Source organism: Melanerpes formicivorus, unplaced genomic scaffold, assembly GCF_026170545.1.
Source record: "Melanerpes formicivorus ecotype bairdi unplaced genomic scaffold, bMelFor1.0.p_v2 SCAF_49, whole genome shotgun sequence".
NCBI lineage: Eukaryota > Metazoa > Chordata > Aves > Piciformes > Picidae > Melanerpes > Melanerpes formicivorus.
Genome location: NW_027142401.1, coordinates 2,474,524 through 2,499,521, shown reverse-complemented (window position 1 = coordinate 2,499,521; position 24,998 = coordinate 2,474,524). Strand labels below are relative to the sequence as shown.

The following is a 24,998-nucleotide window of genomic DNA, read 5'->3' as shown; positions in this document are numbered from 1 at the left end:
TGTGAAAATTAAGTAGCAAGAAACCATTCTTGACACTGGAAGCTCTTTGAAATAGTTTAAGCCACACTGGAAGTCATAGCAGGAAGCCACATACATTTCTTGACATGTGGTCTATTATCTTATTTGACTCCAGGAATATTCATTAGAATTTACAATCTTCTATTATTTAGCTCACTGCATTAAACAGCTGCTTTTTCCCCCTCCACAAGACCTAAGGGGAAACAAGATTACCTTCTATTTAAGTTGCTTAAAACCGTAATACAATAGTGTATATATAATCCTTTTAACTGAAACCATCAAAACCTAAAGGCTGATGGTAAACAAAAGTCCTAGAGCTGTCATTTGTTCTAAGGGGAACAAGTTCCCAAACCCTGATTTTAAGAAAAGCCCATAGAACAACATTACCCTAACTGTATATGATGCTATGCAAAGCAAGACACCCATTTATGATGTAATGCAACGAGCTTACATCCAAGGGAACAAAATGCCAAACCCCGTCGGCTCTGCTTGACTCATTGAGCTCTTGCTGAACTACACTGAGGAGAGGTTGCTGTGTTCTGGAAACAACAGCTCCAACAACTGATAAATGACAGGCCTAGCATATCATTAGTGCTCCTTCAAACTTAGCCAATTTTATCATGGGATGACTTCAGAGATATGCTATGCAGAGAATTTCCTAAGGACCTCTCATCTGTGGGTATGCTTTCCTGACTATGCCCGAGCAGGAAAAATGATAAGAGCTGTGGCTCAAGGAGAAAGCTTTTGTCCAGAAGCTGTGCAAGAGTTTTGTTTTGAAAGTCACACAAATACAAAAAAGCAGCCTGATTATACATGCCTGCACACTCAACAGTAAGTGAAGGCAAGGCATTCTCCAGGTACAGAGATAATAAGAAGTGACCTTTCATATTTTGTGAAAGGAGCAGTCCATGTACATGTTTAATAAGGAGAGGGGTCTTACTAATGCTTGCAAACATCCAAAGGGAGAGTGTCAACAGAGGATGAGTCTGGACCCTTCCCAGAGGTGCCCAGTGACAGCACAAGAAGGAATGGGCACAAACTAGAACACAAGTGGTGACAGGTTGGACTCGATGATCTTTGAGGTCCCTTCCAACCTTAGGAATACTGAACAGTGAATACCTGCACATAAGGAAAAGCTTTCTTACTTTCAGGGTGACAGAACACTGGAACAGGCTGCCCAGAGAGGCTGTGGAGTCTTCTTCTCTGGTGACATTCAAAACCTGCCTGGATGCATTCCTGTGCAATGGGATCTAGGCAAACCTGCTTTAGCAGGTGGGTTGGACTAGATTATCTGCAGAGGCCCTTTCCAACCCCTACCATTCTGTGATTCTGTGTAATAACGTGATGCTTCATGCCAAATCTGAGAGTTTTACCTGTAGCATCTATTGAAAGCACATAAACTCATGGTCCAGCTCCTAGAAGGCATTTGTGCATTTTTGTATATTGCAAAATCCTCACGTTACCATCAACATTTCTCCCCCAAAATGAAAACTAACAGAAGCACACCTCTATACTACTAACTGCCATCACAAAACTCTTCCTGGGGTCAAGAGAGCAGTCATGCACCAATATCTGGGGGGAAAAAAAAACAGATGTTTAATTCCTTTACACTGTAAGGGTGGAAGACAGTGTACAGCAAAACAGGGATCTGTTTAGACATCTTAGACCAAAGAGAGGCAGTACCTTTTTTCAACCCTTTTTTTTCCTCTGAGGGATTGAGCTGCTGTTTCAGCATGGCTAAATTGAAAGATGTACTTTATTTAAGAAAGAGGAATTATGGTTTACAAAGTTTGGGGGTTTGGGTTTTGTTTGTTTGGTTTTTTTAATATTCTTTATCTCATGACAAGAGATTTGCAATTCATTGCTGCAAATTCTACTTTCCAGGCCATCTCTGATAATTAAAGTCTTATAACAGCAATTTCTAGCAGCTAGCACAGCAGTCCATCAGTTCTGTATCACTCTTCACAGCAGAGGTGGCCTCCACCTGTGATTCTTTACTAAATGCTTCTAAGTGATTTAACCAAGTACTTTCTCCTTATGTGTGCCCTTGTCTCCTTTCCTCTTTTTATTTTAACCTCTGTATGTGTTGGAAGAGAGAGTTCCACATTGGACAATGGAGAAAAAAAATGTTTAAATCTAATTCTTCCCTTGACATCCTGCAGCCTTTCAGTTACATCTGTCCTACAAGAGGCAGTTCTACAAAGATATAACCTTTACCAGCTACCTATTTTGTATCTTTGCTATCTAAGTGCCACTGTAGCTCTGCATACTTTCTCTTCAAAACAGATGACACTTCCTAGGGGCACTCTGTTGATGTGACAGCTGCTTGAAAAACCTTGATCATGGTTTCAGATACCAGACACTGTAGACAAAGGAATAACATCAAAGATGTATCTTGTCCCTTCAAAGTTCCAGTCAGCTACTGCCCCTGCCAAATAGTATGCAACACCAAAGTTAGCAACAACAACAAAAACATATATAATGCCCAGGGAAGAATTCAAGACCACTTGAGATAATTCTGGTACTGAAAGACTACTAGGATTTCATCCTCTGATAAAACAGGACAAAGCCAAGTACCCACAGCACCCACCCCCCTCTTCACAAAAGGATTCATTCCATTAAAGGTACATGAAATATGCATGACCACTCACACAAAGGGTAAGGAAAAACACGTGTGAGAAATGGTTCATACTGCCATCTGCCCTTCTGAAAGGGAATTGATGTGAAAATAACCAGAAATGTCTTCTAGATACCATTCACAAAATACCTGTTCTCTGCTTCAGTGACAGTAAGCAGAGAGCATCCAAGAAATATGCTGGGACAACTGTCACATCAAAATCAAGCAGAAAAATGTCTTTATATAATACCTGATAAAAACACTGATACACTTTTATGCATGGATATATTCCTCAGATGTCAGGAGGTTCTTTTCAATACAAAACCCACAATCAAATCCAAACTGTCATCTGAAATTCCCAAGTTGCTATCATTCTTTGGCATACAAAGAGAGGCTCTTAACCTAGCTATGGGTCAGTAAGAAACTCACAATGCAATACAACAAAATAAATCTGGCTTCCCAGGGAAAGTATGGAATTACCCACTAAAAATCCATGAACAACCTATGGTCTCACACTAGTTTTTCTATACCCTGTTTCACAGACATTTCTGTGGAAGCTTGCACATGCCTAAGTGTTCTCCATCAAATTCTGATGTAAATCATGGAAGCCAAGATCAATATCCTTTTACACTGATAATCCCTTTATAATCTTACATAATTTGCTCAGACTGTAGCATAATCCATTTTCCTTATCAATTTAGATCACAAATATATATGGAAGAAACTCTCCTTTTAAATGCATTTCTACCTCATTAACATTTTCATAATGAGTCTGGGGAGTAAATGAACAGAAGGTATTTAAGAAAAAATTAGTGGAGTTTAAATAAAAACAGCTTATACTTAACAATACCCTACAGCTAGAAAAAAAAATAGCTAGTTTGTGCACTAACCAGCTCAAGTGATTCCTTCCTCCTCCTCAGAGGCTTGCTTTGGGATGAGCAAGCTCACTGAACACTCACCCAAGAGAAGCTGAATATCTCTCTATGTGTAACTCTGGCTATTCCTGAGTGCATACCGCCCTTCACTGTGCAGTAATAATCTTCACTAATCTTACTCTGTGATGAATGCCAGGTAACAAAATGTGGCTTCTTACCTCTGCTGCTTTACATTACTTTTGTGTTTGGTTTTTAAACATATTTGTAAAAGTAAAATCTTTAGTCTTAAAGCTAATTCAGAAAGATACACTGGTTTCTGCATCACCCTATCCTGCCCTTGCTGAAGCCAGTGTCCTTTGAAACTTGTATCTGTCAGAGTTCAGACAGGAGGAAGGCACACCTCTTCTAATTTCAGTGCTATTCAACGAGTATCACTGTGTTGCCAAAAACCTGAAAAGGAAGCAGTTGCAATACTTTAACTTTTCCCATTAGCAACAGAATCTAATTACAGATATAATTTCCAGGTGACAATTTTGACCTCTGGCTACCCAGAACCCCCTCTGCTGCAGTATTTCCACCTCCCTCTGATCCAAAGTTGCAGCACTGAAAAGAAATGCTCCAATCTAGTAAGTTCATCTCAGTCATAGAGCCATAGAATGGTCTGGGTCAGAAAGGACCTCCAAAGGTCATCTAGTCCAATCCCTTCTCCAAGTAAGCAGGGGCATCCTCAACTAGATCAGGCTGCCCAGAGCCCAGTGCCTTGCCAAGCCTCTCTGACTATCTGTAGGGATGGGGCCCCAACCACCTTCCTGGGCAACCTGTTCCAGTGCTCCACTACCCTCCTGATAAAGAACCTGTTTCTAACATCTAATCTACATCTACTTTTCTCTAGTTTGAAGCCACTGCCCTCCTTGTCCTATCACCACAGGCCTTTTCAAACAGTCTCTCTCCATCCTTCTTGTAGGCCCCCTTCATGTACTGGAAGGCCATTATTAGTTCTCCCTGGAGCCTTCTCCTCTCCAGGCTGCACAACCCTAGCTCCCTCAGCTTGTCCTTGCAGCACAGGTGCTCCAACCCCCTGATCATTTTCATGGCCCTCCTTGGGACCTGCTCCATCAGGTCCGTGTCCTTCCTATACTGAGGGCTCCAGACCTGGACACAGTACTCCAGGTGAGGTCTCACCAGAGCAAAGTGGCAGAATGACCTCTCTGGATCTGCTGGCAATCCATCTTTTGATGCAGCCTAGGATGCCATTGACTTTCTGGGCTGCTTGTGTCCAGCTTCTTGTCCATCAGCACCCCCAAGTCCTTTTCCACAGGGCTGCTTCTAGCACCTCATCCCTCATTTTCAGTCACCTGAAACACAAACGTTACTTGTTTTTCAAGATGCAAATGACAAACAACAGATTAATACTTTTCTTTCATGCAGAACCAACACTCTATATTATTCTTAAGCATGTAACATTTCCTCATCAGAAGAGCTGTCATTTCCCATGTAAAAAACAATTTAAAAATCAAAACATCCAACAAAAGGCCACTGACTGCTAACTATAGTGCACAAAGAGAGCTCTCTAAATACTTTCATCTTGTTCCAAAGCTTGCATCCTTCCTGCCTTCCCCCTCCTTAGAGATCACCAACAGACCACAAGCCCTGTTTTACCTTCTGCAAAAGGTATAGAGTATTTGCAGATTTTCTCTTACATTTTTAGCAATTAGTTTATTTATCGTTCACGTGTCACAGAATCACAGCACGTTAGAGGTTGGAAGAGACATCCAGAGATCATCGAGTTCAAGCCCCCTGCCCAAGCAGGGCAGGCTGCACAGGAACGCATCCGGGTGGGTTTCCAAAGTCTCTACAGCAGACTCTGCAACCTCTGCGGGCAGCCTCTTCCAGTGCTCCGTTACCCTCACCGTAAAGAGGCGTCTCCTCGTGTTGAAGTGGAACCTCCTGTGTTCTAACTTGTGCCTGTTGTTCCTTGTCCTATCACTGGGCACCTCCGAAAACAGACTGGCACCTTCATCTTGACACCCACCGCTCAGATATTTATAGACGTTAATAATCGCCTCTCAGCCTTCTCTCCAGACTAAACAGTCTTTCTTCATAGGTGAGATGTTCCAGTCCCGCTGTCAGCCTCGTAGCTCTCCGACAGACTCTCTCCAGCAGATCCCTATCTCTCTTACACAGACTACTTTCAAATACTTGCAGAGCAAAGCCGCTGCCGTCCTGCAGACCCCATCGCCGGTCTCTCCCTTGGTGCCGGCTACAGACCTGCCGCGCCGTGCTAGTCATTCCCCCACGGGATGGTGGCGCTAGCGTCCAGTCCTACTCCTCTGCGGTCCCCCCGCGCTTCCATCCGCCTCCGATCCCAGCCTGTGACGCGAGGGCTCCTCTGGAGACGGGGTGCCGAAGCCAACAGCCTGCGGCGCCGGAAAGGCGTTACCCGGCTTGAGCGACCGGCCGCAGTACCGTGCCCGCCCCGTCTGCAAGCCGCACGGGGCCCGTGATGGCGGCGGCGCGGCCAGCGCTGGCTCGGGCTCTGCTGCAGCAGTGCGTTTCCGCCCGGCTGCAGGTGAAGCCGCCCGAGCACGGCTCCGAGGCCGAGTGGGTGGAGGTAACGTCTGCCACGGGCTGCCTCCCTCTCGATCTCGACCTTTCTTCTCTCGGAGGGGCGGGAGAAGGCGGCTCGGAGCCGCTCCAGGGCGAGCGACCGGGAAACGCTCCCTCTGCTGCGCGCAGGCGCCGACGGAGGCAGTGGAAGGCTGCGCGCTGTGAGGTGGTGGTGGGTCTGCGTTTAGAGAGGGTCCTCCCAGGGACAGCGAGGGGGTGGTGCTGCCTTCTTTTTCTCAACACATGCTCAGATCGGCAGTCCCTCCAGGAATGCCTGTGGAATTTCAGGAGATCCCTGTCTGGCTTACCGTCTGTACTCGCCTTCAAAACCTGCGCTCTCAGTGCTTGGGTTCGCCTCTCGGAAGCCTGCGTTGGAGGCAGCCCCGGGGTAAAAGGGCTGGCTCCTGCGGGCAGCCAAGCGCCCATCCAGGGTTTCTCTATCCCCGCCAGGACAAATGGGTCAAAGTAAAGACAGGGAAGTCACTTATCCGTTACCATCGCTAGCAAAACGGCTTGACGTGGGGAGGTTAAGTTAATTTAATAACAGCATAAATATTTCTTTAGAGATTTGGATACTGGGAAGTGAAAGAAAAAAAAAAAAAAAGTAGCCACGTCAGCTACGCCGCCCTCTTTTTCTAGACCAAGCTTCACTTAAGAGACATCTCCTATCTAAGTTTCCATTCCAGGGCCCTCTCCTCACCCCTTTGTTGCCAGCCAAAGTAACACTGAAGCCCTTCAGCAAGGCAACGAGCAGCACAAGAGGTTGGGATCAGTGCGTTGCAGTTTCTGTCATTCTTTACCTGCAATCCAGCTTGGGAGCTCCACAGGCTTCCGCCCCCTCAGGAGCATGGCTACTCCACCCAAACATGTTATTCCCTCTTTGGTGTTAACTTGCTATCTTAAATACCCTTCCATAGAGGCGCTACAAGCTTGGCTAATGGGTCCAGCTGTATACATTGTTAATTGTGTGACAGGGTACATTTGGAGAAGGCTGGGTAGAACAACAGAACTATGGCAGCAGTAGTTCTGATTAACCAAAAATTAAATTGAGGATGCAGACCACCACACACCTTGAGGAAAACATTGTAATTTCCCCCTTTTCCTCCATGCATGTCTTCTGCTGGGAGAGAGAGGTAGGTCTGCAAACTCCTTGGGCTGTATGCTGTGCATCGAGGTCAGAGCTGTCCACCCAAGAATGAAGGTTACCCTTTGGATGTGCTGTCCTGCTCTAGTTATCACTGTTTATGGGTTACCTAGGCTAGAATAATTCATCTGTGGAACTATCAACTATTTGTTGCTTCGTTGTTGTTTTCTCTGTTGTCCTTCTTAAAGACTACTACCAAATAAGGAGCTATATATGGTCACCTGTATAACTTTTAGAAAGTAAGACTCTAACCTGCTTAAAGGGCTTGTGAGTTTGTTCCACAGACCTGGAAAGAGCTTTCTTTTTGTTTGTTTGGTTGTCTTTTTTTTAATGGGCTGTCCCTAGGTGTTTCCACAGTTTGACTTTCACATTGTTCTAAAAACATTTCTTGTTCGGAAGAGAGAGCTGGATCCACATGAGTCCAGAGGAGGGCAACGAAGTTGGTGAGGGGTTTGGAACACAAGCCCTATGAGGAAAGACTGAGGGAGCTGGGATTGCTCAGCCTGGAGAAGAGGAGACTCAGGGGTGACCTTATCACTCTCTACAACTACCTTAAGGGAGGTCGTAGACAGGCAGAGGTTGGTCTCTTCTCCCAGGCAGCCAGTACCAGAACAAGAGGACACAGTCTCAGGCTGCACCAGGGGAGGTTTAGGCTGGAGGTTAGGAGGAAGTTTTAGACAGAGACAGTGATTGCCCATTGGAATGGGCTGCCCAAGGAGGTGGTGGAGTCGCCGTCATTGGAGGTGTTCAGGAGGAGACTTGATGGGGTGCTTGGTGCCATGGGTTAGTTGTTTAGGTGATGTTGGATTGGTTGATGGGTTGGATGCGATGATCTTGAAGGTCTCTTCCAACCTGGTTTGGTTTATTCTAAATAAAGGCTTATTCTAAATATCTACCTTGAATAAGTCCAGGCTCTGTACAAGAGCTAGTTTCTGCAGCATGGTCTAGGAAGCCAGCACACTTAATTCAAAGGAAATGTGTGTCATCTCACAGATACTGTTTGCTTGAAGTGCATCTGTGTATTGGAAGGTTAAGTATAGTGGAAGTTGTTCAGCACAGCATAAATGCCATTTTGTCTTCAATCTAAAAAGAGGCTTAATTTCTGGGTTAGAGATAGTATGATAATTACAGGTAGGTTATGCTTTTTGTATCTCTTATTTGAAGTTTTGAATAGCTTAACCAATATCATTGCAAAAGTAATAGCATTAAAGGAATCTGCAAGAGATGTAGGTGGTTTCAGCAGCAGGTATTTGTCAGACATGTACTTTTGTCATGGGTACTTAGGAATCTTGCCTGCATATCTGGGGCTTTTAAAAAGAAATCTGTTTTAAGAGCAACTGCAGCAAACACCTGGCAGCATAATCCTGTGGGAAATTTGTAGGTTCTTTAATATCACTACTTTAGAGTTTATTGAAAGGAATCTTTGCTGCTGATGTTTGCTGGAAAGGTGATGTTAATATATGCATGCTAATGCAAACATAAAAAATACAGACCCCATTAAGTTATTATTTATATAAACCATTGTGTTCCTGATGATCTGTAACACCTTAAAAGTAGGTCCTCGCCTTGAGAAATTGTTAGTGTGCTATAAATAGCACATTATTTAGGTGGCTTTGAGTAGCTTCTGAGCTTTAAGAGACCCCTGTAGGTACTTGAGGCACTTCAGAGCAGATGTTCTTTGTCTGGAAGAAGGGTAGGAGTGTACTTTATATCTATCCACAAATCATTGCCTTCGTTGTGTTTTCATGATTGAGTTTTTCTGCCCTGTTGAATATTACTGGGGGTGGGATGTCTTTTTTTAATGAAGAAGTGTTGGTTAGGTAGCTTCCAGAAAAGCTTTATGTATACAGCAGAATACTTAGGAAGGGAAAAAAGGAATTCTCCTGTTAAAGACAGGGGAGAAATAAGGAGAGATTTGGTGCATTTCACAGTTGTGGGAGAAAAGAAACATAAGATGAATATTCAGCTAAAAATTGTAAGTGCAGTGAAAACTGTCTGTCCCACACATTCTTTCCCTTGATTTGTTTTCTGGTTAAGATAGCAAAAAAAGGTGCAAAGTACCAGGCACAGATTTATGCTGTGACCTCTGGCAAATGATGTAATCTCTCTTTGCTGCATCTGAACGTTAGAAAGGTGAAGAAAACTTCTCACAGGGCAGCAAATCTGCACTTGAAATGGAACTGTCAAACAATAATCTATGGAAGTTAGTTTCACAAACTGCCTTCCTCAGGATAACACAGAGTACCTGTTTTCATTATTATCATAGTATCATAGTATCAGTCAGGGTTGGAAGGGACCGCAAGGATCATCTAGTTCCAACCCCCCTGCTATGGGCAGGGACACCCCACACTAGATCAGGCTGGCCAGAGCCTCATCCAGCCTGGGCTTAAACACCTCCAGGGACGGGGCCTTGACCACCTCCCTGGACAACCCATTCCAGGGTTTCACCACTCTCATGGGGAAGAACTTCCTCCTCACATCTAGCCTGAATCTCCCCACCTCCAGCTTCATTCCATTCCCCCTAGTCCTAGCACTACCTGACATCCTGAGAAGTCCCTCCCCAGCCTTCCTGTAGGCCCCCTTCAGATACTGGAAGGCCACAATTAGGTCACCTCGGAGCCTTCTCTTCTGCAGACTGAACAGCCCCAACTCCTTCAGTCTGTCCTCATAGGAGAGGTGCTCCAGCCCTCTGATCATCCTTGTGGCATTACATTTGCCTGGGAGGGGAAAAAAACCAAAGAAACAAACAAAAAAGCTGGAGAAGAGATAATTAAATCCTGAGAATTTTAGATGATGTATTTAGTAAAGAGGGTGAGGAAGGAGTTGCTTATTTTACCTGCAAAAGAGCTTTTTGGCAGTGTTTGGAGGCAGCATTACTAAGGCTGGTTGTATGGCCATAGGGGCTGGGCACTTCAACCCTTCATGATGCAGGTTGCCTGGTCTGATGAGTACTTACATCAGCTGTATAATAAGTGGCAGTGTTGCAAAGTCACTTGCTCATATGTATGTCTCATCTTGAGATAAAAAATATATTCCAAAATAGGTACCAACTCAGGAGAGAGGCTGGGAAAATAATGAATGTTTGCAGTTAATCTCTCTGGCCTTAGGACTTGCAGATGTCACTTTATTTACCTTTTTTTGGTGTTTTCAAACAAACTCATTGCAGAATATTGCTACTTATGTGTGTGAGACTGTGCAAAGACACATTCACAAGTCTCATAATGATTTTCTGTGATGTGTACTGCATGGCAGAGTCAGTTACTTCTAATGCAGTGGTCAGATACATACAATGTCCATGTGTTTGGCCTGGTTCATCCCAAATATTTCTATTAGAAGGTATGTCTGCAGTGTTATTCTCTATTAATATCCTCACACTGGCCTGGTTTGGGGGTGAATATTTGGCTAAACATGTACTGATATTTGACTTTTGTCAGCTTGCACTTCTCTCCCTTATTCAAACATGATTTGGAATGTCATTGGAGGTTCAGGACATGGCATTTCTGACAGTGTTTATGAAATATGGTAGTCATTTGGGAACCTATCTAATATTCTGCAGTGGTCAAAAATTAATTTTGAAAGGAGTCATTTAAAGCTTTCAAAAGTTCTCAGCATGTGACATTTGGGCTGCAAGAAGCATTTTCTTTTTTCTAGAAGTTAGTCCCTTGAAAAATAGTTGAGAAGTCATAGTTCTTCTCAGTCATTGCCTTCAGCATTTTGTTTCATCTCTGCAATACCAAAGGGATAAAATCTCATGTGTATAGCTAAATTTTCCTCACCAAACCCCTTTATCTTTTGAAGAACAGAGGAAAGGAAAAATGAAGAAAAGGGGGGGAGGAGGAAAGGGTATTTTTAAGAAACTGTTCACATTTCTTATCCTGTTCACAGATTCATAGAATGGTTTGGGAGAAACCTTGAAGATCATCTAGTTCCAAACTCCCTGAAATGGGCAAGGACACCTTCCACTGAACCAGGTCACTCAAGGCCTTATCCAACTTGGCCTTGAACACCTCCAGGGAGGGGGCATCCATGACATCCCTGGGCAATCTATTCCAGTGTCTCACCACTCTCACTGGAAAGAATTTCTTCCTAATTTCCAGTCTAAATCTGCCCTCCTCAAGCTTCAGTCCATTCCCTCTTGTCCTGTAACTACAAGCCCTTGTCAAAAGGTTCTTCCTGGCTTTCCCTTAGGCCCCCTTCAGGTACTGGAAGGCCACTATAAGGTCTCCCCAGAGCTGCCTTCTCTTCAGGCTGAACAACCCCAACACTTAGAGCCTGTCCCAGGTGTTCCAGCCCTCTGATCATCTTCATCACCCTCCTCTGGACCCAGTCCATCAGTTCAGTACCTTGTTTTGATACCAGCAACGTTAATGACCCCTTCCTGCCCCCCTCTAGTTAGCATCTCCTCGGTGCCATTTCATAAACTGACATTCATTTTTCTTCTAACAAAAATACAGAGATACTCTTGACAAAGCAGTGCTGAGGGTCTTTTAGATACTGTATATAGACGACAGAGATTGGAGTCAATACAGCTGACCAATATGATGGAGTATTGTTCCTTTATTGTTCCAGTATTGTAGGACTATAGTATAGCACAGTAAAGTAAAGCAAAGAAGAAGAAGGGAAAGGAAAGGTAGAAGTGCATTTCAAGGGAACTTCTACAACTTATATAAACTCAGAGTGCCTTGTTGGCATGGCTTCATTGGTTCCCTAGGAGTGACCACACATTGCACTATTATAGATTATTGGTCCAACTACTAACCACACGCAAGGTTTGTTGATGCAGGTGCATGTCCTGTTGTCCCAAGATAACTTTCTGTGTTTATAGGTGTCCTGCTTTAGTTACATGCTGCAGGCACAGCACTGTTTTGCTACACTGCTAGCTGGCTCTGCACTTATGCTGAGCATGGCCTAGCATCATGTCAGGCTCTAGGCCTGCACTGCCAGATTGCTTACACTGCTTGTTGCTGGCATTGCCACACTGTATGCCTGTGGATATTGTGGTTGTTTTCTCATTAAATTAACTTTAAATTCCTCAGGTGTACCTGTTAGAATAGAATTAGAATAGAATTAGAATTAGAATAGAATAGAATAGAATAGAATAGAATAGAATAGAATAGAATAGAATAGAATAGACCAGGTTGGAAGAGACCTTCAAGATCATCATGTCCACCCTATCATCCAACACCACCCAACCAACTAACCCATGCAACCAAGCACCCTGTCAAGCCTCCTCCTGAACACCTCCAGCGATGGTGACTCTACCACCTCTTTGGGCAAATTGCTGTTGGCTGCAATGCCATCAGTTTGTTTTAATAAAGCACACACATTCCTTGTGAAAAGGGATAGACAAGAAAAGATAAACAAGAATATCATTGTGTTTTCTTCTCAGTGCAGACCTAATTCTTCCCTCAGATACTTTTTCCAAGTAGTCTCTCTGAATGTTAAAGAAGTGGTATATCCTTTATGCAAATCAGAGGAAAGGTCCTGTTTCACCAAAAAGATTTCCCCTAAACTGATATATAACATTCTGAACCACTTTATAATATTCTGAATAGCTTCATAGTTGCTGGCCATCATATTTAGACCATTAATTAACATACTCTGTGGGGTTTTTTCAGAGTTATCCCATGCTAGATTACTTTTGTCATCAAAACATAATTCAGTACACTGACGAGTCCTGTGGTGTTTTTCAAGTTTCATAGTGGGTAATAAACTCACAATTCACATTGAAAATTATGTTCTCTGTATGTTTAATAGAAGGGAAAAAAAAAAAAGCTTAAATTATTTCCCATGCTGGATTTAAGTAGACTAATTCATCTTGTCACCTTGTCTGTGTTAATAGTGTGCATTGTACATTCCAACTAAATTTGGCTTCACATGGAGCTAATAAATGGGCTTAATTGTGTGTAGAGGCATTGTGCACGTAATTGGTATGTATCTCATAAGCTTCCACAGTGTGGTGTGGGAACTTTATGGCTAATGCTGTACTTAATAACCAAAGCTACTCCTGGAAGCTTACTTTGTTGTGTAATTTTTTTCATGTTTTATACCAGTTCTAATCATCAGTGTGCATGGTGGACAATGAGAAACGTTGACATAGTGTTCTGTAATCTTTCCTAGATCCAGAGAGGACTTGTTATCTACATATGCTTCTTCAAAGGTGCTGATGAGGATCTTGTTCCAAAAATAGGTATGGTATAATCCTTATACACTGCACTGGTTAGGCCATGCCTCGAGTACTGTGTCCAGTTCTGGGCCCCTCAGTTTAGGAAGGAGGTTGACTTGCTGGAACGAGTCCAGAGAAGGGCAACAAAGTTGGTGAGGGGCTTGGAACACAAGCCCTATGAGGAGAGGCTGAGGGAGCTGGGGTTGCTTAACCTGGAGAAGAGGAGACTCAGGGGTGACCTTATTGCTCTCCACAACTACCTGAAGGGAGGTTGTAGACAGGCGGATGATGGTCTCTTCTCCCAGGCTGCCAGTACCAGAACAAGAGGACACAGTCTCAGGCTGTGCCAAGGGAGGTTTAGGTTGGATGTTAGGAAGAAGTTCTATACAGAGAGAGTGCTTGGCCATTGGAATGGGCTGCCCGGGGTGGTGGTGGAGTCACCATCATTGGAGGTGTTCAGGAGGAGACTTGATGGGGTGCTTGGTGCCATGGGTTAGTTGTTTAGGTGGGTTGGGTTGGTTGATAGGTTGGACACGATGATCTTGAAGGTCTCTTCCAACCTGATCTGGTCTATTCTATTCTATTCTTATAAATTGTTATATTGTTTGAAAAAGAAAAGCAGTGAAGGCAGAGAAGACAGGAAGGAATCAGAAAGTCATCAGGTATCATTATTGCAAATCAATCACCTGGCTGTAAACAGCTTGATTGGCCTTGTTTCTGCTGAGAGCTGTCTGTACAGAATCACAGAATGGTAAAAATTGAAAAATCCTCGAGTCCAGCCCCACTGCCAGAGCAGGATCATCTCAATTAGGTCACAGGAATATATCCAGGTGGGTTTTGATTGTCTCCAGAGGAGGAGACTCCACGGCCTCTTTGGGCAGCCTGTTCCGGTGCTCTGCCACCTTTTCACAGTGAAAAAGTTCATGTGGAACATTCTCTGCTCCAGCTTGCACCCAGTGCCCCCTGTCCTGTCACTGGACATTACTGAGCAGAACCTGACTCTGTCCTCCTGCCACTGCTCTCCACATATTTAGAAACATGAATGAGGTCACTCCTCAGTCTCCTCCAAGCTGAAGAGACCCAGCTCCCTCAGCCTTTCCTCATAAGGGTCACTCCCTTGATCATCTTTGTGACTAACCACTCACCCTGTCCCTCTGCTCATTATCAACCTATTAGAAAACCAGTTCCCATGATGATAATATTCTAGCAAATAAAGGAAGAACTGCTGGTTGATATATTGACAGGTATCAGGCCGCAGACTCAGTCCAGGATGGCACTGAATTTAGAGAAAAAGATTTTCAAGTAATGAGTGGCTTAATTTGAGAAATATTTTAACAGTGATCTCACTGTATGTGCAGAATATTTAAAATTACAGCCAGTAGAGGGAGTGGATACTCCCTTGAAGTGGGTGACTAAACCTTTTCCATCTCATTTCCATGATGCTATGTGCAGTTAGCATTTCAAGTGCAGTTTTCTGCTTCAGAAGTAAGCCCAACAATATCTACAGTTCTTTTCTACATGCACTTTAACATTTGCATCAAAGCAGCAAAGATGCTGTGGATAAGGTCAAATGGTAGTCATTTGTTACTTTGGCTTGAGGGTTTTTGGGGTTTGTTTTCATTTTTACTTTTATTTCATTCCTTCCACCTCCTCTCCTCCATCAGTTGCACTGGATCCCCTGGGAAATTCTGTATTCCAGATAAAAGTGCCCTTGCTCTGTGGCTGACTGACATTAGTGGTTTTGCAAAAGGTTGTGTAACAATAGCCTGTTTCAGGCTACTTGCTGGGACCAGCAGAAAGAGCTGGCAGTGCACAAGCACAGATACTACTGAAAAAGCTGAGAGCAGCTCCTGGGCAGTTCTCTCTTGGCCTCGGAGGACACAGTCTTACTGTGATGCTAAATAAGATGAAAATCTTTAGTTGTATATAAAGCTATGATAGGAAAATGGATTTTGTGCTTGTGAGAGTTTCATGAGACTGTTACTTGAGAATAAGAACCTTTTCAGCTGTGTGGCAGCTAAAACAGGCCAGAAAAAGAAAGTTCTGTTTCCCATTAGGAGATTCATGTGTGAGCATCTTCTTTAAGTTCTGGTTTGCAGAGTATTTTTTCCTAAATTCATTTAAAAGCTGGTTAAATGAAGTATTTTGGTTCCTGAATCACAACTTTGCTCCTTTTGCTCTGACCTATATTAAATGTTTCTGGCTTTGGAGACATGACTAGAATCCTCACACCTTTTTATAGGTTTGGAAGAAATTTGGGAGGAATGATACTCAGACATCATAGTTGATTAATAGGATCACAGGATGTTAGGGGTTGGAAGAGACCTCTGGAGATCATTGAGTCCAACCCCCCTGCCAGAGCAGGACCATAGAATTTAGCATAGGTTGCACAGAAATGCATCCAGATGGGTCTTGAAAGTCTCCATAGAAGGAGACTCTCTGAGGAGCCTGTTCCACTGCTCTGTGACCCTCACAGTTAAGAAGTTCCTCTTCATGTTGAGGTGGAACTTCCTGTGCTGCAGTTAACGTCCATTGTCCATTGTCCTATCACGGGGCATGAGTGAGAAGAGGCTGTTCATTCCTTCCTGACACCCAGCCCTCATATATTTTTATATATTTATTAGATCCCCACTCAGTCTTCTCCTCTCCAGACTAAATAGCCTCAGGGCTCTCAGCCTTTCCTCATAAAGCAGTGCTCCAGTCCCTTCATCATCCTTGTAGCTCTCTGTTGGACTCTCTCAAGTAGATCCCTGTCCCTCTTGAACTGGGAAGCCCAGAAGCAGATGCAATGTTCCAGGTGGGGCCTCACCAGGGCAGAGCAGAGGGGGAGGAGAACCTCCCTCAATCCCTCAAACATGCTTCCTAATGCACCCCAGGATACCATTGGCCTTCTTGGCCACGAGAATGGTATTTATTGACTCTGTATTTCATTAATTGGCACTTTCTTGTACTCAAATAGTTTGTCACACATTTCAGTGTTTGTTGAATCTTGTTTGTGATGTTCTATTAGGTCCTTTTTAGTTTGTTTCAGTTACACTAACTCTTATTTCATTTTTATTTGCAGTCAGCACACTGCTGAGTGTTAAATTAAGTGAAACTGAGAGCGGCGAGTACATCTCTGTTCTGGATTTACCAGGCGATGTGCTAATCGTACCACAAGCCACCCTGGGCGGTAAACTGAAGGGAAGAAGGATGCAGTACCATGCAAATATTGAAAAAGAAAAAGGGCTGGAACTTTATGCTCAGTTTGTGACTTTGTGTGAAAAAGAACTGGCTGTCAATGCCAGATGCAGGGAAGCAGGTGTTCTTGTCAAGCACGGTACGTATGGAAACAGGCAGGTGTTAAAGCTGGATACAAATGGACCTTACACTCATCTGATTGAATTTTGAAAAAAATAAGTGATAACCTGGATACAGAACTGGCTTGCAAGTGATGTTTGTTCATTTTTAATATCTAAGCATTAATGTACTTAAATGGTTTGGGAGATAAGAGTGTGAGAAAGATTTTTCACTCATCTGTACTGGTGTTGCCAATGCCATTAAATAGAAGGATGCCCGAGACTACTTTGCGATAATGAGTATGTGGTTTATGTACATTCTCATCTGAAGTGTGCTCCAAATAACTGTTAGTATTGATGCACAATCTGGAAGGCTTTATTAAAAAAAAAGGGGGTAATGCATGCATTTTTTACTACAAAATAATGGCAAAAGTATTACATGGACCAGCTGTTGTAAAGTGTGTTTGAAGCAGCAAAGTTTGTAGATCAACCAAAGAGAACGCTGTAGGTGTACTTACTGCTTCCCAGATTTCCTGAGTCAGACAATTTTTCCCTGTTTTCTAGCTATAAAATACCCATGTTTTCTAGCTGGCAAATCTGTTGAAAGCACAAATGCATTGGATTTTTAGCCTCCTAGAGAGTAGCTATTAAGTAAGAAAGTCCACCCCCTCATCCAGTGTGTGGGGCACTTAAGGTAGTACTACAAAAATGGTAGAGCCATGAAAATGATCAGGGGTTGGAGCACCTCTGCTACAAAGATAGGCTGAGGGAGCTGGGGTTGTTCAGCCTGGAGAAGAGAAGGCTCTGGGGAGACCTAAGTGGTCTTCCAGTACCAGAAGGGGGCCTACAAGAAGGCTGCAGAGGGATGGTTTCCAAAGGCCTGTAGTGATAGGATAAGGGGCAATGGTTTGAAACTAGAGTAAAGAGTAGATTTAGATTAGATGTTAGGAACAAGTTCTTTATCAGGAGGGTGGTGGAACACTGGAACAGGTTGCCCAGGGAGGTGCCTGGGGCCACATCCCTGCCTATATTCAAGGTGAGGCTTGACAGAGCTTGAACAACCTGATTTAGTCAAAGATGCCCCTGCTTACTGCAGAGGGGATTGGACTAGGTGACCTTTAGAGGTCCCTTCCAACCCAAACCATTCTGATTCTATGATACTAGGACTGAACATGGGCTATACAGGGAAGAAAAAGTGCCTCTAGAAACTGTGGTAAAGGCAGTACCACTGAAATGCTTTCTCAAAGTTCACACTCTGAAATCTCCTCTGATGTGTTTTGATAGGCTGCTTGCTATAGCTTAGTCTGTGTCCTTGTTACCATGGTCTTGTCTGTTCAACTCTTTCATAACAGAGCCTCAGGAAAAGGATAGAAATATTCAAATGAAAACAACAAGAAGAAAATGGTACAATGTATGCTGCCATCTCATTGTGCTCTCTGCCCCTATTGCTTCCTTCCAGATTTTTGTTAAGCAGAGACAGGCTCACACTTCTTTTTTATACAGTGTTGGCACATCTGTGGCCCTGACTGTCATAAACATTATTAAGAAGATATAAAGGGAAATTCTGCCTTGTAAGGAAGTAAGAACAGAACAGCTACATTAAAATGTGGCAAATGTAAAACTGATTCAAATCCTTTTGAGTCAAGTTCTCCGTCACTGCAGCGTCATATTTTTTGAAGTCAGTAATTTAGATGAGTTCAAGCTGCAATTAGACATTGATATGGTTTGCAGTAATTATCCAGAATTCTCATTTCAATAATAAATTCCTTTGGGAAAAGATAGAGAGGCTCATGGTTAGCAAGCATGCCAGCCTGTTCAATCATAAATTGTAGGTCAGTAGTCACAAATACTGTGCCCTTATCTTTATTTAAAACAGACAAACAAACAAATGTATCTGCAGGCTCAATCTATGCCATGAGAATCACATTTTTTGAGCACATACAAAGCTCACAGTTTTGGTGAGGGCATAATGAGATATTTTTTTTTCAGTTTAACATAATGTATGGTTAATAATTATGAAATCTCTAAGAATGTTGAAATCCTGGCAGCTAGCACTCTACAGTTGAAAATAACCATTCACATAAATGGCCTGGAAATATTAGCCAAGTCCCAAATGACATATTTATTCATTAATAATTAACAATTATGACAGATACAATATGAGTCATGTTCTAAGTCCTCACAAGCATCATTTCAGTAAGAGTGCAGTAACTAATACAAATTCATTATGATCTCTGTGCTTGAAAAACCTTTTTGTAGTCCTTTTTCTGTTGGAAGGACAAATCCTAAAAAGTGCTGAGCAGTACAACTTTCCCCTGACCTTACAGGAATTGCAAGAATTGATCCTTTGAGATGGAATACAAAGCCTGCAGGTTTTAATTTAATTTTTTTCCCCTGGCTCCAGAAAGATCCCTGGCAGCCCTTGCAATTCATTGTCCGTGTTTCCAGTTCTAAGAGGGATGAGCTTGAAAACGTGCAGTGAAAAACAGACTTGAGACCAAGCTCCATCCCACACTAATGGAATGGAATGGAATGGAATGGAATGGAATGGAATGGAATGGAATGGAATGGAATGGAATGGAATGGAATAGAATAGAATAGAATAGAATAGAATAGAACAGAACCGAACCAGACCAGGTTGGGAGACCTTCAAGATCGTGTCCAGCCTATCATCCAGCACCACCTAATCAACTAACCCATGCAACCAAGCACCCTGTCAAGTCTCCTCCTGAGCACCTCCAGTGATGGCGATTCCACCACCTCCCCGGGCAGCCCATTCCAATGGGCAATCACTCTCTCTGTGTAAAACTTCCTCCTGACCTCCAGCCTCTCATACACGTGTATGATCTCTCATACACACATACAAACTTCTGTATATGTCAGTGGTGCTTGGAACAAGACAGAACTCTGGATTTTCTGCAGAAAGGTGGCATTTTTGTGTATTACCTAGTTCAGATTTTTTTTGGTATCCATCTCAGGATACTGATTTCTCCTGTCTTCCGCTCCAACAATTGGTAGCTTGTTGAATGCTGTGCTCCTCGTGCTGTTTTATTTATGTCTACTATTGATTCACAATCCATTTACTGAAAGAAGGCATTTCTGAATAATATGATGGAAAAAATTGATTGAAATTATTTTTCAAAGCCAAAAGCTCATTCCTTTCTGCCATGAATGTATACTTTAAACAGATGACCTGACACTGCTTTAAATAGTTTCTATTCTATGACTAGACAAAAGCTCAAATAATTATCCTGTTCTATACTTAGAGAATATCTATTGGAAGATGCTTAATATTCCTCAGTTTCTTAAAATAAACTACAAACCCAGGAGTCATCACTACGCTATTCTAGTATGGCCTCCAAATCAATTGTCACAGAGTAAGTGTTATATAAAGGTTTTTGTGACCTTGTTTGCAGCATACACACCCAGTGTGTCTAAGGTGAGCCTGCATGGACTATGAACTGTGCTCATAAAATGAACGAGTTTAGGTGCAATAGGTTGTTTTCTAGTCAGCAGTATTCCTGCTTCCTTTCCATACCCTTTGTGGAATTACCTCTGCTGCTACATACAATATGCAGCATACAAATGTTAATCCAGAACTGGAAGGTAATGGGCAGATTGTAGCCCAGGAATAGTAGTAAAAAAGCTGCAACTGGATTGCTGTTGCTACTAACAGACACAGACAACAGACACAGAATGTCTTGAGGTTACAAGACCTAAGGATGGAGCCTTATCACACATGCCTTGTCTGAACTTCCCTTGATATTCTTGGAGCTTTGGTTTTACTTGATTTATCTGTTAACAACGTTTGTTTTTTTCCTAATGACAGGAGACTACTGGCTAATTTGTTTTATTTTGGCTTTGTATGGTGTAACCACAGTTGTTAGGCAGGTAGTAATAATAAGCAGTTAGTCTGTGTAGAATAATATATGACTCTTACGTAATGTTACAGTGTAGAGAAATGAGGGCTAGTTAGAACAGCAATAGCCTAGAGAAGTCAGAACACCAGCTGCAGTGTTAGAGTGGAGGAATGGGATGATATGACACAGGGCACAGGCTGGCACTGGAGATCCCAAGGCTATAAAGGACTTGCCAATGGTCAGTTAAGGACATGCAGACCTGGAGCTGGACAAAAATAGTTTTAAGGGTAAAAAAGAAGAAAGAAAAGTACCTAAGACAATTAAAATACAAAATAGACAGTTACAGACTAGTAAAGAAAAAGTAAGGTGTAAAAATTCATGAGAAAACAGAAAACAGGCTTTCTTTTTGCCTGCAACAAGATTTTGCACATAACAGCTTCTGCAGAGAGTTACTTCCCTGTGCTGAAATGGCACTCACTTGATGGGCTTCTAGATATTAGCCAGGCTTTATGGTGTTTTTCACCTGGTCCTTTAATGCAGCTGTGATGTCTGATCTCATCTCATTTACCACAAAAGTGCACAGAAGTTTCTTTCTTCATTGTGACTCAGTGCCCTCCTTGAGTTCCATCAGTATGAAGCATCTGCTTAGATTTAAAAGTATGATCTGGTAACCCTCAATCTCACCTCTGGTATAAAAAGAGCTTTTTTTATTTGCAGAAGGAGCTATGATGCTTTTAAGCTTCCATTATTTTCTGCTTTTAGTCTCTCATAGTCTCTCTACTTTGCTACATGCTCTCCTTCAAACACATTATGGTGGGTTTTTATCCCTAGGGCTGGAGTGGTCTCTACACACTGGCATTACCTGAGGTCTACTACTAAAGCCCTATGGGACTGGATTAATTTTTGAACTTCTATGTGTTTCAATTCTCATCTAATAAAAGGGTATTTACCTTTTTTTTTTTCAGTGTGTCACTGCTTAAGACTCTGCATTGAGCAAAGCAATGACTATCACTATGCTTAGTGTTTTGCATAGCACAGTGAAGCTGGACTTTCTATGAGATCCACCAGCTGCTTTATATTAGAAATCAGGGTCACAGCTGCTGGATGAGAACAGAAATCCTTAATCTTTTTCTTGAGGAAACAGCAAAACTCTCCAAATTCAAGACTTTCTCTTTAAGAATTTAGTGAATTCAGTATCTCCTATTTCTTCTTATTTGCTTGAAGTTCCTTCAAAGCAACTCATAATTTGGGAATCTCTACAAGATTCCGTTACCAGAAGTGCTATGCAACTACAGTTGAACACGACAACTGTCCAACTCCAGTGGATAAGAAACAGCAGCTAAAATAGCCTTAATAAATATGAATGTGTTGCATTTTCTATTTAAACCAATGCTGTCTGCTAGTTCAATTACTGCCAGTGTGTGGCTTTGGGCAAAGCAATTTTCTGCTCCACTTTTTCCATCTGCAAGACAAAGAAAGAGTGAAAACAGGGTAAAAAGAGGTTTAAAACTACTGTTTTGGTTTGGTTTGTTGTTTTGGTTTTTATCCCCCCCCCTCTCTTATTAAAGACACAAATTCACCTCTGTTCCTGTTTTTGCATCTAAAAGGCAGAAGGCTCTCACCTCTCTTCACCTTTACTGGAGCTACAGCAGTGTGCCTTTTACTGCTTCCTACTTTATCCTCTGCCTCACAAATGTGACTTAAGCTAATGGCCACAGAGCACTCTGAGTACCTCAAGGGACAGCATCGCATCACTACAGATAACACCTCCAAACTATTTCTAAAATAGGAATGACTCAGACAGCATGGAAAAGGCAAACAAATGGTATTCCTGATGCACTGTTCTATTCCATATGTATTTATGTATCTTGTTACTCTGAATTTAAGATTGCTTTCTGTTCACTTTCCCTTTGTCTCTGTCAGTGCCACAATATATGCCCTGTCAAAAATGTGCAGGTAAGGAGCTTAAGGCTATTTAGATGTGCGCTGTTAGAGATTGCAATTAAGGTTTTGGACTAACAGTGAAAGGAAAAAGTTCTTGGGAGGCCTTAATATTTGTCTGGCAATCCATTTTTAGATGTCAGTGTGCAGCTAATTCTTGTCAGAGTATGTTATCCAGGATTCTTCAGATTTTCATTTTAAAATGTAAAACAAATGTATTATTCATTTTTCCCACTGAAGGGTGATCATTTATTCACACATTAAACTGAAGTGTTTGTCATGGTTTCAGCAGGACTCATTTCCCTTTCTTATTTCCTGCTCCCATTTTGGTAGCTGTATTTAACATTATCTAAGCCTCCATAATACTTTTTTCCCCCTTTTTTCTTTATTTTTTTTACATTTTAAGAATAAAAATAAGAGGAGGACTGTGTAATTTCTTGGCCAGAATTCAGGCCTTGTATTTTGTGATAGCACAAAAAGCAACTGTGTTGGGAATGAAAAGGAGTCTAGCGGTATTTAAGCACGAGATAAAACCATACATTAATTTTGATATTCAATGGGTAAAGAAAGATTTGTAACTATGGGTTTGCAAAAGCTGGGACAGACCAAATTATTCAGGATTCTATATCCTTTCAGAAGGCATCCAGGGATCTGAATGTTTCACTTTGGGGATTAGAAACATTTATATTGTTACCGTCACAACCGAGGGAGCACTGATGAGCAGCCATGGGCCACGGATGCTCTGGGCTGCAGCAGTTCTAGCCATGAGCATGAGTGTTTACAGGCAGGTTAGTAACCTTACTTAACCCTACATTAATGCTAAATCTAAGTTGCCTGTTGCTGGTGGGGTAACTGTTTGCAGAATCAGACCTTAATGATCTGACTGTACTTAAATGGGCATACTGTTCAACGTAATTGCTAAAAGAAAGTAAAATTAAGTGGTTAATCTTATAAATAAAGACATCCCTCCTTACTGATTTTTAAGATATAATGGAGTTCATTTGGTTTGCTGTGCAATTATCTGGTGATGTCTCATTTGCTTTAAATCAGGCCCCTAGTCCTGCAATTCTTACCCATGCGCAGACAGTCCCACTGAATTCAAATGAATACATCCTTTTTCTTTTCCTCTAGTCACTGAGGATTATAAAGCTGTTAAGAAAGAAAATATTTAGCTCAGAGGCATATGTGACTGCACAGATATTCTGCTATGACTGGAATTTGTATGGCAGAACTGATTCATGCTCTAAATCAGTCAACCCACTTTACCAAAAGAGACTAACTAATGAGAAGTCTAATCAGTACGTTTGTGCATTGTAATTATTTGCCAGTTGCTTACTTTATTAAGTAACCTCCAGTTGCTTATTTTATTAACTAATCTGTTATTGAAGCTCAGTCAGAACTAATGGGGAATGTGGAAACTGAATTAATATATGGTGAATACATTTAATTGTCCTAATTTTTTGTCTGGTTTGGATCAGAAAACTATAAACTTGCATGACAATATTTTGTTTACTTCAGCTTGGAAAGGGGAAAGATAAAAATGGCATATATAACTGCTGAAGTAGATACTAATTTGAAGCAGTGCATGGTTAACACTTTGTTGACCAGTTTAGAGGAGGAAAAAAAAATCTCATTAAAGAATCAAGTATAAATTAATTAAACCCTCCCATAAGCACTGCTGGCACAAAGTGAACCCTGAAGCAGATGTACCTGGAGACAGGATGGACGTGAGGAGGAAGTTCTTCCCCATGAGAGTGGTGAAGGCCTGGAATGGGTTGTCCAGGGAGGTGGTTGAGGCCCCGTCCCTGGAGGTGTTTAAGCCCAGGCTGGATGAGGCTCTGGCCAGCCTGCTCTAGTGTGGGGTGTCCCTGCCCATGGCAGGGGGGTTGGAACTAGATGATCCTTGTGGTCCCTTCCAACTCTGACTGATACTGTGATACTAAATTAGAAACAGATAGAGGATTGATATTAAGTTACACTTCACTTTATTTGCTTCACTATATAGTAGATGTAATGGCCTTAGATTCCCATCTAGATCCTCATCTGAGTATCGTGCTCAGAGAGCTGAGGCTGATCAGATTTCTGTTTGAGCAGTATTTGTTCCTGACAAGGAGAGAGAAACTGCTGGAACAATGAGAGATCAAGTGTGAGAAATCTTAAAAGCAAATGAATTTGTAAGCTCATAGTTGATCTGCGTGGTAGTTTCTATTAGTTGTGCTGATTGTCCTTGGAATAATGAGTCATAAGGTGGGTTGATAGGTTGGACAGGATGATCTTGAAGGTCTCTTCCAACCTGGTCTATTCTATTCTATTCTATTCTATTCTATTCTATTCTATTCTATTCTATTCTATTCTATTCTATTCTATTCTCTTCGGAGTATCCTGCATCAGTATCTCTTGTTATTCCAACTGATTCCTATCAGTTTAGCATTAAAATAGCATTACTTGGAGCTGGCATCATGTATACTGGATCATTCTTGGGAAAAATGGAG

The 24,998-nt window shown here is 42.2% G+C and overlaps 1 protein-coding gene across 4 annotated transcripts; it reads left to right on the top strand.

Annotated features, from left to right (window-relative positions):
* Window positions 1-5,919: 5,919 nt before the first annotated feature.
* On the top strand, window positions 5,920-24,204 carry DTD2 (D-aminoacyl-tRNA deacylase 2). 4 transcript variants are annotated; one of them, XM_068160336.1, is made up of 4 exons: window positions 5,976-6,289; window positions 6,792-6,879; window positions 13,382-13,451; window positions 16,492-16,501. In XM_068160336.1, the coding sequence occupies exons 1-3, from the start codon at window positions 6,014-6,016 to the stop codon at window positions 13,426-13,428; spliced, it is 411 nt and encodes a 136-aa protein (XP_068016437.1). In that variant the 5' UTR covers window positions 5,976-6,013; the 3' UTR covers window positions 13,429-13,451; window positions 16,492-16,501. The 4 variants fall into 4 exon arrangements, with proteins under 4 accessions (XP_068016435.1, XP_068016434.1, XP_068016437.1 ...); XM_068160334.1 differs by lacking the exon at window positions 6,792-6,879 and having other exon boundaries at window positions 5,920-6,121; window positions 16,492-24,204; XM_068160333.1 differs by lacking the exon at window positions 6,792-6,879 and having other exon boundaries at window positions 5,920-6,289; window positions 16,492-24,204.
* Window positions 24,205-24,998: the final 794 nt, after the last annotated feature.